The 22,913-nt window shown below is 37.4% G+C and overlaps 1 protein-coding gene across 1 annotated transcript in view; it reads right to left on the bottom strand.

The window, feature by feature from the left end:
- Positions 1-22,913, bottom strand: part of Nrx-IV (neurexin-4) — a 405,554-nt gene that overhangs the window by 16,332 nt on the left and 366,309 nt on the right. Inside the window, exons 21-22 of the mRNA XM_090384064.1 lie at positions 15,808-15,904; positions 10,303-10,563 (exon numbers count right to left, since the gene is read on the bottom strand). Of these exons, the coding sequence (XP_090240190.1) occupies positions 10,303-10,563; positions 15,808-15,904 (358 nt within the window). The remainder of the gene's footprint in view (positions 1-10,302; positions 10,564-15,807; positions 15,905-22,913) is intronic.

The raw sequence follows: 22,913 nt of genomic DNA, 5'->3' as shown, positions 1-22,913 counted from the left end.
GAAGTTTGTTCCAGCAATTAACCACCCGCTGGCTAAAGGCAAATTTCCGCACATCTATTCTACATCTGTCTTTTCTTAATTTGAATTTATGCCCCCTTAGGTTTGTAATCTGAACAAGTGGAAGGTTCCCATCAGAATTCAGCGTGCTCAACCCATTCAAGGCCTTATACATCTCAATCAGATCACTGCGCAGGTGCCTAGTCTCAAGCCCCTGCAATTTGCAGAACTTAAGCCTCTCTCTTGGTAAGAGGATCCCTTCATTCCCCTCACCAATCTTGTTGCCCTTCTCTGTACACGCTCAAGTAAATCTACATCCTTCCTAAAATGAGGCCTCCAGACCTGTACGCAGTACTCAAGGCGTGGCCTGACCATTGCCTTATACAGAGGGACAATCACCTCCTTCTCCCTGCTAGCAAAATTCCTATATATCATTGACAAAACCCCATGACCTGCCCTGGCAGCCTGTCTGCACTGCTCAGAAAACTTCATATCTGACTGCACAATTACTCCAACCTTAAGTGTAGTACCACACAGTTGGTACGTTTCTCTGGGGTTACTTCTACCCATATGCAGTACTTTGCATCTGTCAAGGTTAAACTTCAGTTGCCACTTCTTAGCCCATCTGCCCAAATTATCTAGATCCTGTTGCAGTAGCACACTGCCATTACTGTCATTAACAACCCTGCCAACCTTTGTATCATCTGCAAACTTCGACATTAAGCCTGATATACCTTCATCAATATCATTGATAAATATACAAAACAACAGTGGACCTAACACCGAACCCTGTGGGACTCCACTAATAACATTAGTCCACAAAGAGCAGCACCCATTGATTACCACCCTCTGTCTTCTCCCACTTAACCATCCTTTTATCCATTGTAGCAACTTACCCTTAATACCATTCTGCTCCAATTTGTACAATAATCTTCCATGCGCAACAGTGTCAAAAGCTTTCCTGAAATCCAAATATATGATATCAAAATTATTTTTTGCATCCAGTTCTTTTGTAACCACATCATAATATCCTATCAAATTTGTCAGACAAGACTTTCCCTTAACAAACCCATGCTGTGTCTGAATTATTGCTGCAGTCTTGTCTAGATGATCCTGCAATGCATCTTTAACCAGTGACTCCATTATTTTACCCGGAACAGAAGTTAAACTAACTGGTCTGTAATTACTAGTGTCACCCTTTGATCCCCCTTTGTGAATTGGGGATACATTTGCACATCTCCAGTCCGTGGGAACCTCCCGAGTCCAAGGATGCTCTCATAATTATGGCTAAGGGTTTGCTTAGTTGCTTTGCCGCCTCCTTTAATATAACTGGATAGATCCCATCCACCCCAGGTGCTTTTCTTATGTTTAACTTCAACAATTTCTCCTCCACTTTGCTTTCAGTTATTACAAAATCATTAAGTATCCTGCTACAATTTGATAACCTTCTGCCATTTTCAAACCTTAATAATTCCTCATGTGTGAATGTAGATGCAAAATACTCATTCTGTTTGTTTGCTATCTGAGCAGGATCATCAACAGTTGAACCATCGATGTCAAGTGGACCAATCAGATTCATCCCCTTCCTTTTAGAGTTTATATAAGTAAAGAAACCCTTGCTGTTTTTCTTAGCATCTTTTGCCAAGGATTTCTTGTAATCTGCCTTCGCCTGCCTAACCTCCTTTGTGACCTGATTACAGACTAGCTTATATCTGCCATAGACTACTGAGTCACTTGATAATTTATATGCATCCCATGCATTTTTCTTCTCTGTTACGAGTCTCATTAGTTCATTAGATAACCATTTAGGCCTAAACCTTGAACAATATTTCTTAATAGGTATGAAACTTTTAGTAGCATCCACGATTAATTCCTTGAATGCTTCCCACTTAGAATTTACTGTTGGTAACATCGTCAGTTTATCCCACGGTACAGAATTTAAAAACTGTCAGAGACCACTGTACTCACTTTTACGGAAGCAAAAACCCTTTCCTTTACCCCTGATGGTAATTAAATCTCTAAGTAAATCCCACATCAGTACACTGTGATCACTGCCACCTAGTGGTTCCTTTATCTGCAAATTCTTAATGCATGAATGATCACTGCTGATAACCAGATCAAGAGTATTACTTTCTCTGGTTGCCTCTCGAACATGCTGCTGCAGAAAACAATCATCCAATAAATCCACAAAAGTCTGACTAGTGTGTGAGTGACCAACCCACAAGTTCCAGTCAATATCTGGGAAGTTAAAATCCCCCATTATAAGACATTCCGATTTACAAGCCCACTCTATGTTTGTTTGAGGCTGTTCATCATTCTTGGTGACGACAAGTATTTTAGTCTTTTGTGCATTTATCTTTAGATGTGAATCTTGTAGCCTTAATGATAGCCTTTCCAACATCTTACACAGCTCCTGCTCTGTGTCAGCTAATAATGCTGTGCAACTGCGAATCTGATGCAGTGAATCTGTTGTCCATTAATCTTGATACCCATTGCTTCCTGCTTCATTTTTGTTATGGATTCCTCAATGAACATGTTGAAAAGGTACGGGGATAAAGAGCAACCCTGCCTCACACCTCTCCTGATCCTTGCTTCCTTTATGGTACCATTAATATATATTTCAGTACGTTGTGTCTTGTACAGATGCAGGATAAGCCTTCTGTCTCTCCAGTTCAGGCCAAAGTTTTTCATGACTCTGAACAACTTCTTCCAATTTACGTTATGAAAGGCTTTTTGTATATCAACAAAAGCAATGTATGTTCTCCTATTCATTTCCATTCTTCTTTCAAGAATTGTTCTCATTGCTAGAAGCACCTCCCTTGTCCCACATCCAGTTCTGAAGCCAAACTGATCTTGAGCGATGACCCTTTCTATTCTTTTCTTGATCCTGTTCTGCACTACATTCAAGATGATTTTGGATGCATGGGACAGTAGGGTTATAGTCCTGTAATTGGCACAGTCATTAGTATTTCCTTTCTTTGGAAGAGTGATTGTTCTGCTTTTATTCTGGGATTTCACCACTTTCATAGATTTTTTGTATCACTTGATAATCATAAACCCAGTATATAGGGTTAAGTAGTTCAGAGGACTGTAGATTTTCAATATGCATACATATGATATTATCTATTATGGAAAAGGTTGTATCGTGAAATGTTAGCATTAGCATTAGCATTAGTAGAGGCATTTGATGCAAGAAAGCAAGCTTATGCAGCATCAGCCAAAAAAAAAAAAAAAAACCCACTTCCACTTCACCCCTCTGTTCGTTCAAAATACCTGTCCAGCTGAGCCTTAAACTTATTTAGGCTATCAACCTCCACCACAAGGGATGGCAGTCTGTTCCACCAACCAACGACCCGCTGGCTAAAGGCAAATTTCCGCACGTCTATCCTACATCTGTCTTTCCTCAATTTGAATTTATGCCCTCTGAGGTGATTTTTCTGAGCTAGAGGAAGAATCCCATCAGCATTGAGCATGCTTAAACCATTCAAGGCTTTATACACCTCTATCAGATCACCTCGCTGGTGCCTAGTCTCCAGACACTGTAATTTGCAAAACTTAAGCCTTTCTTCGTAAGAGCACCCCTTTGTTCCATTCACTAATCTTGTTGCCCTTCTCTGTACTCGTTCCAGCAGCTCTACATCCTTCTTGAAATGAGGCCTCCAGACCTGTATACAGTACTCTAGGTGTGGCCTGACCATTGCCTTATACAATGGAATAATCACCTCCTTATCCCTGCTGGAAAAATTCCTGTATATCATTGACAATACTCCATGAGCTACTCTTGCAGCCCGTCTGCACTGCTCAGAGAACTTCATATCTGCCTGCACAATCACCCCCAAGTCCCTTTCATTCTCTACCACTGTCAGTGTAGTACCACAGAGTTGATACGTTGCTCTGGGGTTGCTGTTTCCCATGTGTAGTACTTTACATTTGTCAATGTTAAACTTCATTTGCCACTTCTCAGCCCATCTGCTCAACCTTTCCAGATCCTGTTGCAGCAGCATAGTGTCAGTAGTGTCCTTGACAACCCTGCCAACCTTTGTATCATCTGCAAACTTGGACATTAAGCTTGATATACCATCATCAATATCATTTATAAATACAGAAAACAATAATGGACCCAACACTGAGCCCTGAGGGACTCCACTAATAACATTAGTCCACGATGAGCAGTGTCCATTGATTACTACTCTCTGTCTTCTCCCCCTCAACCACCCCTTTATCCATAGCAGCAATTTGCTTCCAATGTCACACTGCTCCAATTTGTGTAGCAGTCTTCCATGTGCAACAGTATCAAAAGCCTTTCTAAGATCCAAGTATATAATATCAAAGTTATTCCCTGCATCCAGTTCTTTTGTGACTGCATCATAGTATCCAATCAAGTTGGTCAGGCAAGACTTCCCCTTAACAAAACCATGCTGTGTCTGAGCTATAACTGAAGTCTTGTCTAAATGATCCTGCAGTGCTTCTTTAACCAGTGCCTCCATTATTTTTCCTGGAACAGAAGTTAAGCTCACAGGTCTATAATTACTTGTCAGCCTTTGATCCTCCTTTGTGAATTGGGGTCACATTTGCACATTTCCAGTCTATGGGTACCTCCCCTGAGTCCAAGGAAGCTCTCATAATTATGGCTAAGGGTTTGCTTACTTCCTTTGCTGCCTCCTTTAATATAACTGGATAGATCCCATCCACCCCGGGTGCCTTTCTTGTGTTTATCTTCAACAGTTTCTCCTCCACTTTACTCCCAGTTATTTCAAGATTCTGTAGCTTACTGCTAGAGTTGAATACACCTCTGGCATTCCCCTTGCTGAATAACTCCTCATGTGTGAATGTCGATGCAAAATATTCATTTAGTTTGTTAGCTACCTGAGCAGGATCATCAACAGTTGACCCATCAATATCAAGTGGACCAATCTGATTCATCCCCTTCCTTCTAGAGTTTACATAAGTAAAGAACTCTTTGCTGTTTTTCTTTGCATCCCTTGCCAAGGATTTCTCGTAATCTGCCTTCGCCTGCCTAACCTCCTTTGTAACTTGGTTGCATATCAACTTGTATCTATCATAGGCTTCTGTGTCATGTGTTAATTTGTAAGTATCCCATGCATTTTTCTTCTCTGCCATATGCCTCATTAGTTCATCTGACATCCATTTTGGCCTAAACCTTGAACAATATTTCTTAGTTGGTATGTAAAGCCTAGTAGCTTCCAAGATAAGTTCTTTGAATGCTTCCCATTTTGAATTTGCTGTTGGTAACATCATCAGTTGGTCCCACTGTATAGAATTTAAATACTGTCTCAGTCCATCGTAGTCGCCTTTACGGCAGCAATAACCCTTCCCTTTACCCCTAATGGTAGTTACCTCTTTCAGTAAATCCCACTTCAGCACACTGTGATCACTGCCACCTAGTGGTTCATTTATCTGCAGATTCTTAATGCATGAAGAATCACTGCTGATAATCAAATCAAGAGTATTACTCCCTCTAGTTGCCTCCCGAACATGCTGATATAGAAAACAATCATCCAATAAATCCACAAAAGCCCTGCTAGTGTGTGAGTGACCAGCCCCCAAATTCCAGTCAATATCTGGGAAATTAAAATCTCCCATTATAAGACTCTCTGATTTACTGGCCCACTCTATTTCCCTGAACAGTTTCTTATTATACTCATCAGAGTTATTAGGCCTATAGCACACTCCTACTCTCAATTTTTATCTCCGAATGCTTATGTCACACCAAACTGACTCAACACTGCACTGTCCAGCGATGTCGACTGGCTTCACTTCCTTGGTTTTTATGTGTTTCTTAACTAATAGCATAACCCCTCCCCCCTTCCTATCCTGTCTATCCTTTCTGTAGACGTTGTACTCCCCAAATTGCAGTTCTGCATCCCTTATATCTGTGTGACACCACGTCTCCGATATCCCAACAATATCTGCCTTTGATGTTTTGAGCAATACCTCAAATTCATCAAATTTATTTACTAAACTCCTAGCATTGGTGTACACGCAAGTATACCTGCACCTGTTTCTATTCTTAGCTACCCTAACACAACCCATGTGTTTACTTGTACCGCAATGGCTCCCAGCAGTCTCTGAAATACCATGCATCTTGTTTTTCAGGCTTCTGCTCATTCTAATAGAAGCAGTGCAAGAATCTCTTTCACCTCTGCCAGTGGCTACTGTCAATCTATTGGTCTTTGTCTCCCCCCAAGCTAGCAGTTTTCCGACCCACCTAACACTGCCTCGATAGCATCAGCAAATATTCTTGCACCCTTTCTATTTAAGTGTATCCCATCCCTGTAGAAGCAATCTCTCCTGTTAACAAGTACAGTCCAGGCTGAAAAAAATTCTACCCCTTGAGCCTTGCACAATCTTTCCAGGGCCGAATTGATCGACAAGGCTCTCATCATATACTCCCTTCTATCGTGTCTGGGCAGAATTGCAAACACTTTCAAATTTAACCCTAATTCTCGGCTTTTGTTCAACAGTGACCTGTACTTGTTAAGTAATTCTGCCGGTCTCCCACTCTTAATATTATTAGTGCCAACGTGTACAACTATATCACCTTTTGTGCCCTTAAAAGATGATATTCGCTCTACAACGTCATCAACCTTTGCCCCTGGCAGACATACCCTGGTCCTGTTCCACCTATCTTTTTTACAAAGCATGTTCCCCGTTTCCCTGACAATAGAGTCACCAACAACTACTAGTTCCTTCGGGACCAGTGCATTCTGCCTTGGGGGTTGTCTCTGTGTCACACGATGCCCAAGTGCAAGCTCTGGCGTTGATGTGGGCAGCTGAGAGCTTGATGGGCCCCTCAATTTAGTTTCTTCGAGGGCATCCACCCTGTCCTTCAAGCTCTCATATAGGCCCACAAGAACGCCGAGTTGTTGCCTGATATCGATACACTCCTTGCATCGCGCACACACATAGACATCCCCCTTGGCAGTATCATGTCCCGTACCCGATTGCTCTGCAAACATCAAGCAAACAGTGCATTTTATAAGGCTGTGAGTCAGAGGACAACTGCCCCCCTCAGTTCTGCTCTGAGCCACAGTGCTTCCATTAGCTTGAGCCTTTTGCTTTGCTGCTCTGGTCTGAGTCATGATTCTATTAATTTATTAATTAATTATAATTAATTATGTTACGTTATTAATTATGTTAAATATAATTAATTATATTACGTTTGTAATCTAAGTCGTTATATGTATTTATTTAAACGTACAATTTAACTGCTAACGAAGTTCAACTAACGCTATCTAGTATGGCATACAACTATCGTATCACAATGGCGCGAAAATTACGAACGGTAGCTGAGTTGAAACACGTGGAAACCTTTACCGATACTTTTATGCAATTACAAGGCCGAGTAAAGAATAAATACACCAAGTTAATCAGAAAATCACAAAATAATGTTATACTACTAAATTTAAATCAAAAGTTTTAGAAAAACAATAATTTCAAATCAATAAATAAGAAAAATCCACTTAGCGGCTTGGAACACGACCGTCTCTCATGTATGCATGTACTGCCACTACTTCAACTTCAACTAGTAAACTTCAAGAAGGACTTAACTTCGACTGTTGCAACAGTTAAAGGTCGTTGGGTGTACTGAATGTACTGAACATGGAACTTCAAAAAAACAATTGTGTAAAACCTTTTGCTTTTCACCTATTAAAGAGAATTATTTACTCAAGTTATTTAGTTTAATGTAGTAGTAGTAGTAGTAGCATTTCATGCAAGAAAGCAAGTGTATGAGCTTATGCAGCATCAGCCAAAAAAAAAAAAAAAAAATCACACCATTCCCTCCAAATGCCTGTCCAGTTCTTCCTTAAATTTATTCAACCTATCAACTTCCACAACGACAGATGGAAGTTTGTTCCAGCAATTAACCACCCGCTGTCTAAAGGCAAATTTCCGCACATCTAATCTACATCTGTCTTTTCTTAATTTGAATTTATGCCCCCTTAGGTTCGTAATCTGAACAAGTGGAAGGATCCCATCAGAATTCAGTGTGCTCAACCCATTCAAGGCCTTATACACCTCAATCAGATCACCGCGCAGGTGCCTAGTCTCCAGCCACTGCAATTTGCAGAACTTAAGCCTCTCCTGGTAAGAGGATCCCTTCATTCCCCTCACCAATCTTGTTGCCCTTCTCTGTACACGCTCAAGTAAATCTACATCCTTCCTAAAATGAGGCCTCAGGACCTGTACGCAGTACTCAAGGCGTGGCCTGACCATTGCCTTATACAGAGGGATAATCACCTCCCTTTCCCTGCTAGCAAAATTCCTATATATCATTGACAAAACCCCATGACCTGCCCTGGCAGCCTGTCTGCATTGCTCAGAAAACTTCATATCTGATTGCACAATTACTCCCAGGTCTTTTTCATTTTCTACCACCTTAAGTCTAGTACCACACAGTTGGTACGTTTCTCTGGGGTTACTTCTACCCATATGCAGTACTTTGCATTTGTCAAGGTTAAACTTCAGTTGCCACTTCTTAGCCCATCTACCCAAATTATCTAGATCCTGTTGCAGTAGCACACTGCCATTACTGTCATTAACAACTCTGCCAACCTTTGTATCTTCTGCAAACTTCGACATTAAGCCTGATATACCTTCATCAATATCATTGATAAATATACAAAACAACAGTGGACCTAACACCGAACCCTGTGGGACTCCACTAATAACATTAGTCCAAGAAGAGCAGCACCCATTGATTACCACCCTCTGTCTTCTCCCACTTAACCATCCTTTTATCCATTGCAGCAACTTACCCTTAATACCATTCTGCTCCAATTTGTACAATAGTCTTCCATGCGCAACAGTGTCAAAAAGCAAGAGTATATTAAACTTGTGAGTTTTCAACTTGCACATAAACCTTTACTTCATTAAAAATGCAAAAAAAAAAAAGTTATCTATCAAAATATTAAGAAATATGTGAAATAGCCCCTAAAAGGACTCCATCCATCTTTAACACTTTCTGATTATAGTGCTCCTTGGGGGCTATTCCCCCTTGAAAGCACTATAATGGGAGTTATAGTGTATATGAGAGAGATTTAAAAGCCCCCCCCTGAAAACTTGACAGAGACCCAAATGTAGTTTCTTGGATATTATAAATTTGGCAATAGTCAATAAAGATGTGCTTTATTGTTACCAGAGTTTAACAAAAGGCACAAGAAAAGTGGACTTTCTCCTGCAAATAAAAAGAGATGTGTTAAATGAGAGTTGCCAATACAAAGTTTAGCTAGAATCCCTTTTTGCCTGAGTCTCTATGTCCTTAACTGCATTTCATGTTTGGTCTATTATAGTTCATTGACCTTAGCTATCGCAGTTGATACCCATTAGCTCTGCTTACAGGTATCAACTATGTTGCTTTTATGAATTTTTTTGTAATCAGTATAAAGAACTAGAAAATGAAAATGATGGGAATTACAGCATCAAGATATTTGGCTGCACAGTCTCGAGTTCATTTCCTGTAATACCAACATGACAACTTCCAGCAGAAGACGACTGAATTACTGCATATTTGGAAGTGATATATCTTGGATCTATTTCAGAACAAGACGAGAGGAGGAGAAAGTGGATTAACATGTAGTAATATGTGGACAAAAGTTTTTAACAAGATCATTGACTGGCTAAGACTGTTTTTAATTAGAATTTGCCCAATATAGAAGTTTATATGAACATAACTACAATTTGAATATTTAGTTGGGAGTATAAATATTTTTATAAATTGTTTTTGTAATGAGTTTGTTTTGTATCAATTTGAATGCTTTTTCATAATTGCCCTTATTTTTCAAACTTCTCTCTTAGTTCTAGAATATAAGAAAGATAAAACGGTACAATAATATTTGGGCTCCCCGGGCCACTTGCTTGAAATGGCTTAATAATACAATGCACAGTAAGAACCATTTGCCATCTCAGGCAGGTGTCAAATCCTGTCTAACTAAAATATCATGGTGATTAACATGTTAAACATAGAATACCTATTAACCAAGACGGATGATAGTCCTGCATTATGAATTTCCCTCATGAACATTTCCAAACTGATCAGGATATCAAATTGATATCTTGATAATCATAGGCACCTTGTTCACCCAATATTAATTGTGGTTAATAATTTTTATTGAATATATAGGATTGCATCTGCTGAAATAATCTGAATAGCTCAACATAATGGTGGCTGTAGTTGCAGAAAGAATTTGTCTAAGGTGGGTAACAAATGCTGTTCATTCACATTGAAGTTGTTTTCATATGTAAATAAATAAAAAAAAAACCTGCATATATAAAACAACTTACCTCCTAATATTGCTGAGTCATCAACAGCCTGAATTCGAGGTGCAATCTGAACACCAGGAGGCAAAGTAGGAGGTGGTCTTGTTTCTGCTGCTTCTGTAGGATAGATAATGGGTTCAATTCCACAGTTATCTTCGCGGACACTTCCTGAAGAATTAATATTTGCCCTTCGACTTTCTTGGAACAGTCTTCTTAAAGGAAAGTGATCATCAAATTGAACTCGAGATATGCACCCCAGGAAACCATTTCCTTTAGGCATAGTTTCTGAAAAACAAAAATCTATCAATCTACTTTAAAGGCTTTAAAATCTGTTCCATTTTTATTATTAACTTTAAATCTCTGGGTTTAAACATATGCTTGAAAATTAATAATTAAAAAAAAAACAAAAAAACAAGTCAGTGAATGTCACAGATAACAGTTTAATTTATTTAAAATTTACTTCTTTTAGATATTACTTTCACATTAAGTAAATTCATAGATAAAAGATTGAGGTATACAGGAGTTATAACACATTCAAGTACATCAGCAGTGTATGTGTACATGAGATGGATTCAAGCCCCTAAAATTTGCAGCTTTTAAATAGTGGGCTGTATGTCAATTTACTGAGAAATAATAATTCTTTCCCCCCATAAACATTACGCTTTTTGGATTTAGGATAGGCTATTGAAAAACAATTTGTGCAAATTAATTCTTCAAGTCAATCACATTTACATTACTTCAAATGTTAATATTATGTTTACATAATGTTATTTATAACATTTAAATGAAATGTTCAAACTGTTTTGGCGATTTATTTCTCAGTAAATTACTGCTCTTCTAGGTAAGCTGACATATGGTGTACCCTGTATTACTAAAATACTTCAAGCCTATATATTTTTAAATGCATCAGACATCATATAATGTGAATGAAATACAAAAGTGTATATTATAGAAATTAAGCTTTTGCACAAAATTTAATTGCATTGGATTAATCACATCTTTTCACATTTCTCATATTGTGGAAAGATATCATCACTAGATTATCAGAGCCTGACTAATGGTGCTGAATTACTCACTGATGAAAGAACAATAATCCCTAAAATGGTGTACACGGCTTACCTAACATTTTTTTTCTGTCTGGATTGCAGGTCGGATATTCTATTAGACATAAAAATTGCCCTGCTGTCAGGAGCATTTCCAAAGCTTCACCAGAAAGTAAAGGTCTGAACTCAATTTTTGTTCTTCTAACCCTGGCTGAATATTCTCTCATACTCAGCACTGCTATGAGGAATTGTTAAAATGTCAAGCATGATTTAAGATTGTTTGTTTTATTTCAAACTTTCTTGTGCATGTGTCAGTTCCCCAACCAAGGACCACTGTTCACCAATTCTTTCTTCTTTCATAATAGTGTCTGGTAGGTTCTCACACTGAAACTGACAGAGCTGATGCTGTAACACATGTATTGCTTCATCTATAATGAAACCAAGAAGTAACTGGAATTTGTCCACAAAAGAAATTTCAAATGATGCTCTGCCAAATGAAATCTGTGTTACCTCAGCATTTATAAGGTCATAATTTTTCAAATGATGTCCTTATAACATCTGCATCATTCCAGTTACATATAGCCATAAAGTATTTTCTCACTGAGTAAAAATAGAAACTTCTCCTGTTTTAGTGTCTCCATGAATTTTGCAGTAGAAATGCTTAACTCATCCTTGTGGTTTAGTTTTCTATGGTAATCTCAGGTTGCCAGAATTGTCATTTGCTATGGCAATATAGCAGTAATAAACTGTGTGGTACCATACTCAGGTGGTAGAGAATGAAAAGGACCTGGGGTAATTGTTCAGTCAGATATGAAGATTTCTGAGCAGTGCAGATGGTCTGCAAGAGTAGCCCATGTTGTCTTGTCAATGATATACAGGAATTTTTCTAGCAAGGATAAGGAGGTGATTATCCCTTTGTATAAGGCAATGGTCAGGCCACACCTTGAGTAATGAATGCATACAGGTCTGGAAGCCTCATTTTAGGAAGGATATAGAGCTGCTGGAACAAGTACAGAGAAAGGTTAAGTTTTGCAAATTACAGTGTCTTGAGACTAGGCATCTGCGAGGTGATCTGATTGAGGTGTATAAGGCCTTGAATGGTTTGAGCAAGCTCAATTTTTTGCTTGAGTTCATCAATTTACTTTCTCTCAAAACTTTTCGATCATTAAGTGGATTTGAACGTGGGCCAGTACCACTCACTAGTAATCACTTCTACTTAAATTTGTTAACTATGAAGAGTTGTCACATTGCTTTAATTACTACTTCTAATCTCTTCTTTAAACAGACTTGGCAAAGGGTGTAGCACACGCTTCTTGATTAGACCGGGGTTCGAGCCCATGACCACCAAATACGGAGGATGTGGAAAGGTCAGTGAATGACCACTGCATATCCCCGGAGCAATATGCCTTAGTTGCTGATGCTCCTAAAAACCAAATAACAACAACTTGGCAAAGGTTGCCACTGTTCTACCAATATAAGTCTACCAGTCTCTTATAGTTACACATTTAACCGAAGGCTGCTAATGTGTACATGCTTCAAAATATTTTTTTACTTCAGTGGCATACATTAGTTAAAATTGTTTAAAATTTATCTTTCCTTTTACCAAGATAGTAGTAAATGTCTAAGTATTCATGCAGATTCCTTTTCAGCACACAAATTAACACATTCACTGCACTGCAATTTTTGGAATGCTGAGAAATAGCAACACTCCTTAACATTCCAAAAACTCATAAATAATGGTTGAAAAGTAAAAGTCTGGAATTCATATCTAAATGCAAATGCTTACTTTTTGGTTGAGCTATAAATAAAATAAAAAAAAATAAACACGTGTACCAAGCTATAAACAAAAACTAATTGTTGATGCCAAGAGCCTAGGGTTCAGCGTGCAACAGAACACAAAGTAGTTTATTTCATGTTTATTCTTATACCATTTGTATACTGATCATCTAAGAATGATCACCTATATATGTTACAGCAAACATAACAAAGACAGCCTATTATCAGCAAATGCTCAGTCTCCTCTTTTAATACCCTCGCTACTCAAGTTTTTTTGAAGGAATGCCACTTGTTTTCAGGTTGATCTGACGATATCCAGTGTTGTATTCTGTTGAGTCACCTTCCAATTCTGGCAGTGAGAGCAAGCTGCTTTCAATTTGATATTTTTTATTTATTACAAAAGGTCATCACAATAGAATATTAGTATTAGAAGTGACAAATGATGCAAGAAAGCAAGCTTGTACATCAAAAACTTGCCATATCATCTATCTGCCCCCTCCAACAGCTTGTCAAATTTATTCAAGCTATCCACTTCTGCAACATTAGATGGAAGTTCATTCCAGCAATCTACCACCAGCTGGCTAAAGGCAAAATATAACTTGGACTAACTGATTACTGCCATCTGTCAAAAATGGCTGATTTTCCAGAGTCATCACTACCTTTTCATTCCCTATCCATGCAATTTCGCTAATAATGTTTGTTTTTATTTTCCAACAAACACATTTTTTTTTTTGCCATCTGGAGTCATATTTTTGATCAATGCACCTAATAAACAGCACAACTCAGAGGAAGATTATGTTCTACAGCAAAATATGCATGTAAATGTTAGGCACATAGGACATCATTGTACTTTTTCTATGCACTGTATGCTGTTTTCATGCTCATCTGTTTGTAAATGTCTGATTATATCACATTTCTCACTGCTTGAAAATCTTGTGTATACGTGTTCTGAAATACTGTGTCGCTTTTCTTTAACATCTTACTAAAAGATATTGTTAATTAGCTTCACTCTACATAATGACTATGAAATTAATGTGCACAACAGAGAACAATGCTGCTAGTGTGTTTCTATTTTGCCGCATAGACTACCACAGTACAGCTGAAAAAATTTAACTTAGTTTTATTATTATTTTTTTTTTTGAAAAGAAAAAGATGGAGAAACTTTGTTATTATGCCAGTGAGATGGTAGCTATGCAAATACAGTAAAGCTCTGTATTGGCAGGGTTATATTCTGAAAAACTGTTTTGACTACTGAAAGTTCTTTATCAAGGAACTATCTATGTTCCACTCATGTGAATGAATTTTCTACCATTAATGTACCCTCTATTGTAGAATACAGTTAGTTTAAAAGACTTGAAAAAATAACTTTCGCCATGCAATGGGGACTTTTTATTTTTTGAATCAGTCTTTAAGTTAGTTTGTTACTGCCACTATTAAATAATACAAGTGGGCAGCAGCAATGGAAAACTATCTTGGAGATATATGTTAATTTTGTGTGATTGTAACCCCTAAATGATATTGTGTAAATTGTTTCTCCTTAAGTGCCATTTATTTGTAGTATAGGACTAAGGTAACTCATGGTGATTTGCCAATAAATGAGACATCTAGTGTATTTTATAGTGAACTTAGTCTCCTGGATACACGCAGAAATTAGGTAATACTTTAGTACTGAAAATTATTAAAGAAATTATTGGAGTTGATATCAAGTCAACCAACATTTGTTGTAGTTGTATTGAATAGCTCCTTTAACAGCCTGCTATTCTTTAAATGATTCAGCAGAAAACTCTGCCTACTAAGCAAACAATTTGCTTATATATAACTTGATTGTTTCCTGACTTTTTGATGTTGATTCGCTGGCTGCTTTGACATGATTCGCCAGTCAATTAATGACTTTGATGTTTGACTTTACTCACTGAAGTTACTGCTAGGACTGCTTGAGAATATCATAACCTAACCCCATATCATAAGTAAAAAACTACCTGTTTCATCAAGAAATAACATACACTGAAACAATGTGCTGGTTTTATAATTTACCATTTTATGCTTAGCATAAACCAGAAGTTCTCGAACTTCTATACCTTGTGCACTCCCACCCCAAAATATATCATAAATTATGTCCCACTGCCTTCAGAACAAGCGCAAAAAAGATTTTTACATAAAATTTAGTTAAAAGTATACTTACTTTTATAAATTAATATATATATTTAAATATATTAAACTATGGATTAAAAAAAAAAAAAAAACCTTAAGTGTCCCCACACATTTTGGGTAGTTCTGGCATAGACTAAATGACTTAACTGTCCATGTTTAGCATTAGATATTATAAAAACATATAAAAAAGCAGAATTAACACTAATATCCAAATTATTTAGATAATTTTAGATCATTTAAACTACAGATATATTCAGGACAGGACTTGTAGGTTATGGTTACACCTTTTTCTTAAGCTTTATAGTTTGAAATAAAAATCTCTCTCTCTCTCTCTCTCTATATATATATATATAGAGAGAGAGAGAGAGAGAGAGAGAGAGAGAGATATGAAAGACCTCAGCATCCATTTTGGCTTTTTAAACTTGTCCTGAGTTGTAGTTCATACCATATGCAACATTAATTAAAGATACTAAGAACAAAATTTAGAGAGTATGTAAAAATGCTCATGTACTCCTGCCTTACCTTTGAGATATTCCAAAACAGAGTAAAGGAAACTTACCATTTCGACCTATATAAATGCTCTGAAGTGAGTTAAATTGGGCATCAGCTTTTTCGTCTATCTTGAAGGTGTGAATAATAGGTTCATAGTTATCTACCTGATAGCACAAAAATTTTTTGAAATCAGAATTAAATATCTACATATTTTTAAAATGCTTGCTATTAAATATAAAACAAAATTATGTAAACATAAAAAATTATTCAAACCTATACTTTATAATCACAAATACAAATGAGGTATTAATATCAAACTTATAATGAAACATAAGATAGTATAAACTGCTATTTTCCTATACAGAAATAGAAAAGCTGTTAAATACACAGATGTATCCCTCTGGATGCTGTACATAAATATTTTATATATTTTTTTTCTTAGCCCAAACTGCAAAGGGGACCACACAGCTTACTCCAGTACTTGTTATTGAAAAATGAGAAAATAGTTATGAAAGAAATTCCAATGGACAGTTACTTCACATATATATATATATATATATGACTTTATTATGGAGCAGGAAAGTCAACCAAACCAAACGGAAAGGATTTGTGAATGAAAACCAAATGGTTTTCATTCATTTTATTGTTTTCAATGGCATCAAGTTTCCTTTAAACTCTTTGCTGTTGAAAAAAGACATTAAAAGAGAAACAAATGTTGCTGCTGCTAATCTGTGAATTTACTTATTTTACTGCAAATATTCTCTATATACACAAAATTACAGTAATTTCACAATTATTCAGGGTAACTGGGAAATAAATTTTCCCAACCACCCTGAGAATCTTAAGGATCTTCAAGTGTTATAGGAAATCCAATGTTATCTGACAGTTGCAAACAAATATGCAAAAAAAAAAAAAAAACCCACAATGTTGTAGTGCATAAAAAATGTAACATAGGTGTGGCACTTCAAAGGGAAGATAATAATGTTATACATTAAAATGTTTATCCACATCATTTATTGTAGAACAATCTTCCTCTAAGCTGTGCTGACTGATACTGAAATAGCATCAGTAACACTACTAATGAAATATGAGAGAGAACACTTTGATCATTACCATCTGTAACAATAAAAGTGATCCAAAATTAATTGGATCACTTTTATTGTTAAATAAAAGTGATCCAATAAAAATAATTGCGAAAATGAAAGAAGCTTGTTTCCAGTGTGTTTGGGAGGCGACTGTACTGGGCATCTTCTTCAGACCAACCTAAAAGCATCGTGCCATTCCTTTAGAAATCTATCTGGCATTTAGGCCTTAAAACTGGAGTAGATCAAGCAGACAAGGACAGCCTATTACTTGATGATGACAAGTATTGTTATCTGATTAAGTTGTGTGCTCAAAGAAATATTCATTCACCTTCTTTTGAAGGTGAATGAATATTTCATGAATATTAATTTGCTATCTATAAAGAAATGCAAAAAGGAAAGACATTGAAACAATTTCAATAAATGCACACACCACTGAAGTAAGAGAACATGTGTTTACATGCTTTACTGTCCTTGGGTAAATATTTAAGCATACCAATAGAACAGTGGCAACCTCTGAAAAGCCTATTTAAAGGGGAGGGGGTTAGAAATGCTGAGAAAAGCCATATAAGCATTTTTCAATTGACATATGAAACAAGCAATCACTAGTGAGTGGCATATGCAAAAGAAGCTTTGTAAGAAAAATTTATGAATTCTTTGCAGAAAAGAACTCAAACTTCTGATGCAAGCATCCAAAACAGTCCAAGAAAACTGATAACTCTAGGTAAGCTATCCTCATGTTCAGACAGGCTGTTTATTTTCCTTTTTTTCTGGTTTGAATAAAGTATTTTGCTTGTTACATTTAAAAGTTACATCACTGTTTAAAATCTGAAATGCCCCACACCTGTTTACTGAGGTGATCACTCCTTGATATGTTGAGGAATGTGATGAACAAATTTGTTACACCAACAGTTGTTAAATCTTTCACTTTCCTTTTGAAAATTGATTACCATAGCAGTTCCAGAAAGATACTTCTGACTTAGTCATAGGCAGCTCTATGCACAGTTTAATTTCTTATTACCAATGAAAATAAAGAAATAGGTGAAGCAATAGATGTTTTTCAGTATCAGTTTTATTGATTTCAGTGTGTAAACATAACAGAAGTTATTATGAAAGAAGAATGACTATTATTAGCTATATAGTGCAAGGAAGCCTGAGGCTTATGCTGCACCAGCCAACAAAAAAAAATTTAAGTACACACACACACACAGAGAGAGAGAGAGAGAGAGAGTGTACAGTGGTCCTTGGATGTGGAACTGACAATGCACAAAGGAAGCTTGAAATATGTCATATTACACTAAGTTATGCTTGGCATTGTAATGTAACAATTCAGTAATGTAGAGTGAAAAAGGGCATTCAGCCAATTTAAAAAAAAAAAAAAAAAAAACCTCTTGCTAGGTAAGCTATCCTCACATGTTCAAACAGGTGTTTATTTTCCTTTCTTATTGCTTAAAAGGATGTTAAAAAAAAAAAAAAAAAAAAACCTCTTTAATTATATTAACAGTAGAAGAAAAGGATCAAATCACATTGGTCCCCTTGATGTTGATGGTCCTGCTCAGGTTGCTGACAAACTGAATAGGTGTTTTGTAATTTACATTCACACATGAGAAATTCTTCAGGAATGGGGATGCCAGACATTTATCAAACTGTAACAAGGAGCTAAGTGTTTTTGTAGCTATATGCAAAACATCCACCAGTGGGTGGATGGGATCTAACCAATTATATCAAGGGAGGCAGCAAAGAAGGTAAACAAACTCTTAGCCATAATTATGAGAGCATCCTTGGATTCAGGGGAGATATGCAAATGTATCCTCAATTCATAAAGGGAAATCAAAAGGCAACATGAGTAATTGCAGACCCGTTAGCTTAACATCTGTTTCAAGAAAAAATAATGGAATCACTGGTTAAGGAAATAATGTAGGACCATCTGGATAGTCATGTAATTATACTGCAATCACAGCATGGATCTGTTAAGGGTCAACCTTGCCTGACCAATCTGACTGGATGCTGTGATGCAATAACAAAAGAATTGGATGCAAAAAAAAATAATAATTTTGATACTGTATATTGATATTTTAGGAAAGCTTTTAACACTGTTGCACATGAAAGACTGCTGTACAAACTGGAGCAATGTGGCATTAAGGGCAAGTTACTGCTATGGATAAAGGGATGATTAAGTGGAAGACCAAGAATGGTTATCAATGGACCCTGCTCTTCGTGGCTTCCCACAGGGTTGTGTTGGGACCATTGTTGTTTTCTATATTTATCAATGATATTGATAAAGGCATAACATGTTTAATGTCCAAGTTTGCAGATGATACAAAGGTTGGAAGGGTTGTTAATGACAGTAACAACGGTATGCTGCACAGGATCTAGGAACATTGTGTTGATGGGCTGAGAAATGGCAGTTGATGTTTACACTGAAAGGACAATTCATGGGATATCTGGCTGCTGCGCAACACGATGCTGTCACCCCTCTCGCTAGTGGACAGACCTGCTGCTTGGCAGGTATATGGATACACTGCATTCGCATAAATGGTAATTCGATGTCAGTATGGATAAACGTCGTGAGCTAACTGACTTTGAAAGAGGGATGATAGTGGGTGCCTAATGCATGGGTTACTATTACAGAGTTGGTACAGAAATTGCACTATCCCCGTTCAACAGCATCAAGAGTGTATCAGGAATACGCCATTTCTGGAATAACATTTCATCATGGACAGCGTGGAGAAAGGTGGTAGATAAACGTTCCCATTGAATTCTGTCTCGCATTGTTTCAGCCAACCAGAAACTGACAGTGGCACAAATCACCGCCGAGTTCAACGAGGGAGGTGCCAGAAATATCTCCACCAGGACCATCAGGCAATCATTAGCCACAATAGGTTATGGGAGACGCAGATCCACCAGAGTCACATTGCTAAAACCACGACACATGGCTCTATGCCTCAACTGGGCGAAAGAACATCGGCACGGGACCTTGGATAATGGGAGACTGGTCTTTTGGTCCAATGAGTCCCATTTCCAGTTATTTCGAGTGGACGGGAGTGTGCTTATCTGGCAGAAACTGCACAAAGCTATGCACCAGTCATGTCAACAAAGAACTGTTCATGCAGGTGGACGGTGAGTAATGGTCTGGGGCGTGTCCAACTGGCACATGTTGGGACCTCTGGTACGTCTAGACACATCTCTGAACAGTCTAGGTTACGTGTCCATCCTTGCAGACTGTCTGCATCTCTTCATAGTCATTGTGCACCCACAGGACAATGGACTCTTCCAGCAGGACAATGCACCTCCCTACAGAGCTGTGGTGACTAGAACATGGTTTGAAGAGCATTCCACAGATTTTACCACCATGAAATGGCTTCCCCATTTATTGGACATGAACCCTGTGGAGCATCTTTGGAATGCTGTGGAAAGGGCCATTCGTGCTTTGGATCCTCCACCCAGGAATGTGAAGGAATTATGGATAGTGCTGCAGCAAGCATGGATGGAAATACTTGTGAAACGTTTTCGTGAACTAGTGGACTCAATGCCTCGCAATGCGACTGCCCTTATCTGGGTGAAAGGTAGGCCTACCCACTACTAGGTAGGTATCCCATGATTTCTGTCCACTCAGTGTACGTGGAAAATTGCAAGATAATGCATTTGGGTAGCAGTAACCCCGGAGTCACTTAACTGTGTGGTACTACGCTCAGAGTACCAGATAATGAAAAAGACCTGGGGGTAATTGTGCAGTCAGACATGAAATTCTCTGAACAGTCCAGATATGCTGCCAGGATAGCTCATGGGACTTTGTCAATGATATACAGAAATTTTGCTAGCAGGGATAAGGAGGTGATTATCCCTTTGTATAAGACCATGGTTAGGCTGCACTGAGTATTGTATACAGGTCTGGAGGCCTCTCTTTAAGAAGGATGTAGATCTGCTGGAACGGGTGCATAGAAGAGCAACCAAAATGGTGAAGGGAACAAAAGGGTGCTCTTACCAAGAAAGGCTTTAGTTCTGCAACTGCAGCATCTGAAGACTAGGCACCTGTGGGGAGATCTGAGTAAGGTGTTTAATCAGATCCCTGAATGGACTGAGTAAGCTGAATGTTAATGGCATTTTTCCACTTGATGGGACTACACACATAAATGGGCATAAATTCAGTTGAGGAAGGATGGTTGCAGGACAGAGGTATGGAAGTTTGCTTTCAGCCAGGTGGTTAATTGTTGGAACAGGTTTCCACCTGTTGTGGAAGTTCATGGGCTGAATAAATTCAAGGAAGAACTAGAGAAATTCGTGGAAGGTACAGTTTTGTGAAATTGTGTAGGTTTTTTTTTTTTGGCTGATGCTATATAAGCTTGCTTTATTGCATAATTACTACTACTACTTTCCAGACTGATGTTTTAGTGCCAGATCAGACATACAGAAGCCAGGCATTTAGACAAAATGTTTTTTGTGAAGATGAACTGAATATTACTTGATTATTAAATGGTACTACTGAACAAATAGTTATGAAACTCCACACGAGACACCTGAAAATACTGCATCTCATGGAACCTTTTACAATGTAACCGGCATGAATCAGGTACTAGGTACATGCTTCTAATACAAAGCTATTTCAATGTGTGTGTGTGTGTGCACGCACACACCCACATACATGTATACATATATGTATATTTATTTATTTATCTAACATTTATGTATTTGTTGTTTTTTTTTGAAGCTAATGGATCTTGTGCTTTTCTAACGGGTTGGGAATTCATAAGAAAACCAGAAGAAACTCATTAACAGAGAAACTACAGAAAGCAAAGCTATTAAAGTTCACTTTGTTTTTTCTTACCTTTTTTTTGGGCTGTTGCAGCCTATGCTATTCAAGAAGTGTGATTTGGTTGACAAAGTTGGGGAGAAGAAAGAAATCTGAATGCCAGAAAAAGATGAGAGGATAAAATGAAGCCTGACAGTTTTTTCCCTTTTTTAAACCACCATATACCTAGTGAAAACTACTCTTTTAACTTCTACTATGTGTGTGCGTGCACACTGACTTCCACTAAACTGACTCATTAAATGATTCTCTCTTTAAACATGTCTGATTCCCATGATAGACTTCTCTCTTTAAAAACATGTCTGAAGACACCATACTGGACTAGTACCCAGTGCTGTGGGTACCAGTCCAGTATGGTTGCAGCTAGTTGGCTAATATAATACGCCATGCCTGCCTGTTGAGTACAATAGCAAATATAAAAATATTTGCTATTGTAATTACAATACATAATTTAATTAAATATGGATGAGAAACAAGAGTTGTATTTCTATGAAAACCAAGTTGGATTCTCTGAAAAACTCTGTTTAGGCGAGTCTAAAAAAATTGCAATTGTAAAATAAACTGTAAAAAAACTGCTGGTGTGGGTGAGAGAACTAAAAGACTGAAAAAATCTAGAAGGATTTTGCACTCAGATTATTTCACAAGAGTAGTTAGGTTCTTGCTCCAATTTAAAAGAAACCAGAATTAGAGACAGTAGGCAATGCATTTCGGGAGTTTATGCAAGAAAGGCAACAAAGAGCTCAAATCAGTGGACTCATAAAAGCAGCATCAGTAATACACAATCAGTCTTTTAATGTAAAACATTAAGAGTGATGGTGCAAAAAAGTTCCACAGCAAGTGATGGATAACTTGGACACCATAAGAAGTATCAGGGTATTCATGTATTGTCTTAGTGAAGAGATTATTTGCTGATCAGCCTGATACTCAAAAATGTACAGAGGATTTAAGGCCTTTATCAATTTATTTGAGAATAACTGTACAATAAGGTTGAAACAGGAAAAAAATAAGATGTTACAATTGTTACCTACAAAAGTGTGGCCTGTAGCACCAGTAAACAAAAACTCAAAAGAAAGAATCATGGTAGCCACGTGCAATAATGCAAGTGGAACTTGCAAATAGCTTTTTTTTTTTTTTTTTTTTTTTTTGTTGTTAAATCAATTAATCCTACTAGAGTTTTTAAACAAATTGTTTATCTTTACTACCAACTCACAAAAATTAGCATGGATGGACTCTGCATTATTCAAAGAATTTTTTTTTCACAAATTGTACATTTTATAAAGAAAA

The sequence above is a fragment of the Mastigoproctus giganteus genome, chromosome 1, assembly GCF_048544385.1.
Source record: "Mastigoproctus giganteus isolate SK-2022 chromosome 1, ASM4854438v1, whole genome shotgun sequence".
NCBI lineage: Eukaryota > Metazoa > Arthropoda > Arachnida > Uropygi > Thelyphonidae > Mastigoproctus > Mastigoproctus giganteus.
This window is presented reverse-complemented; position numbering and strand designations above follow the sequence as displayed.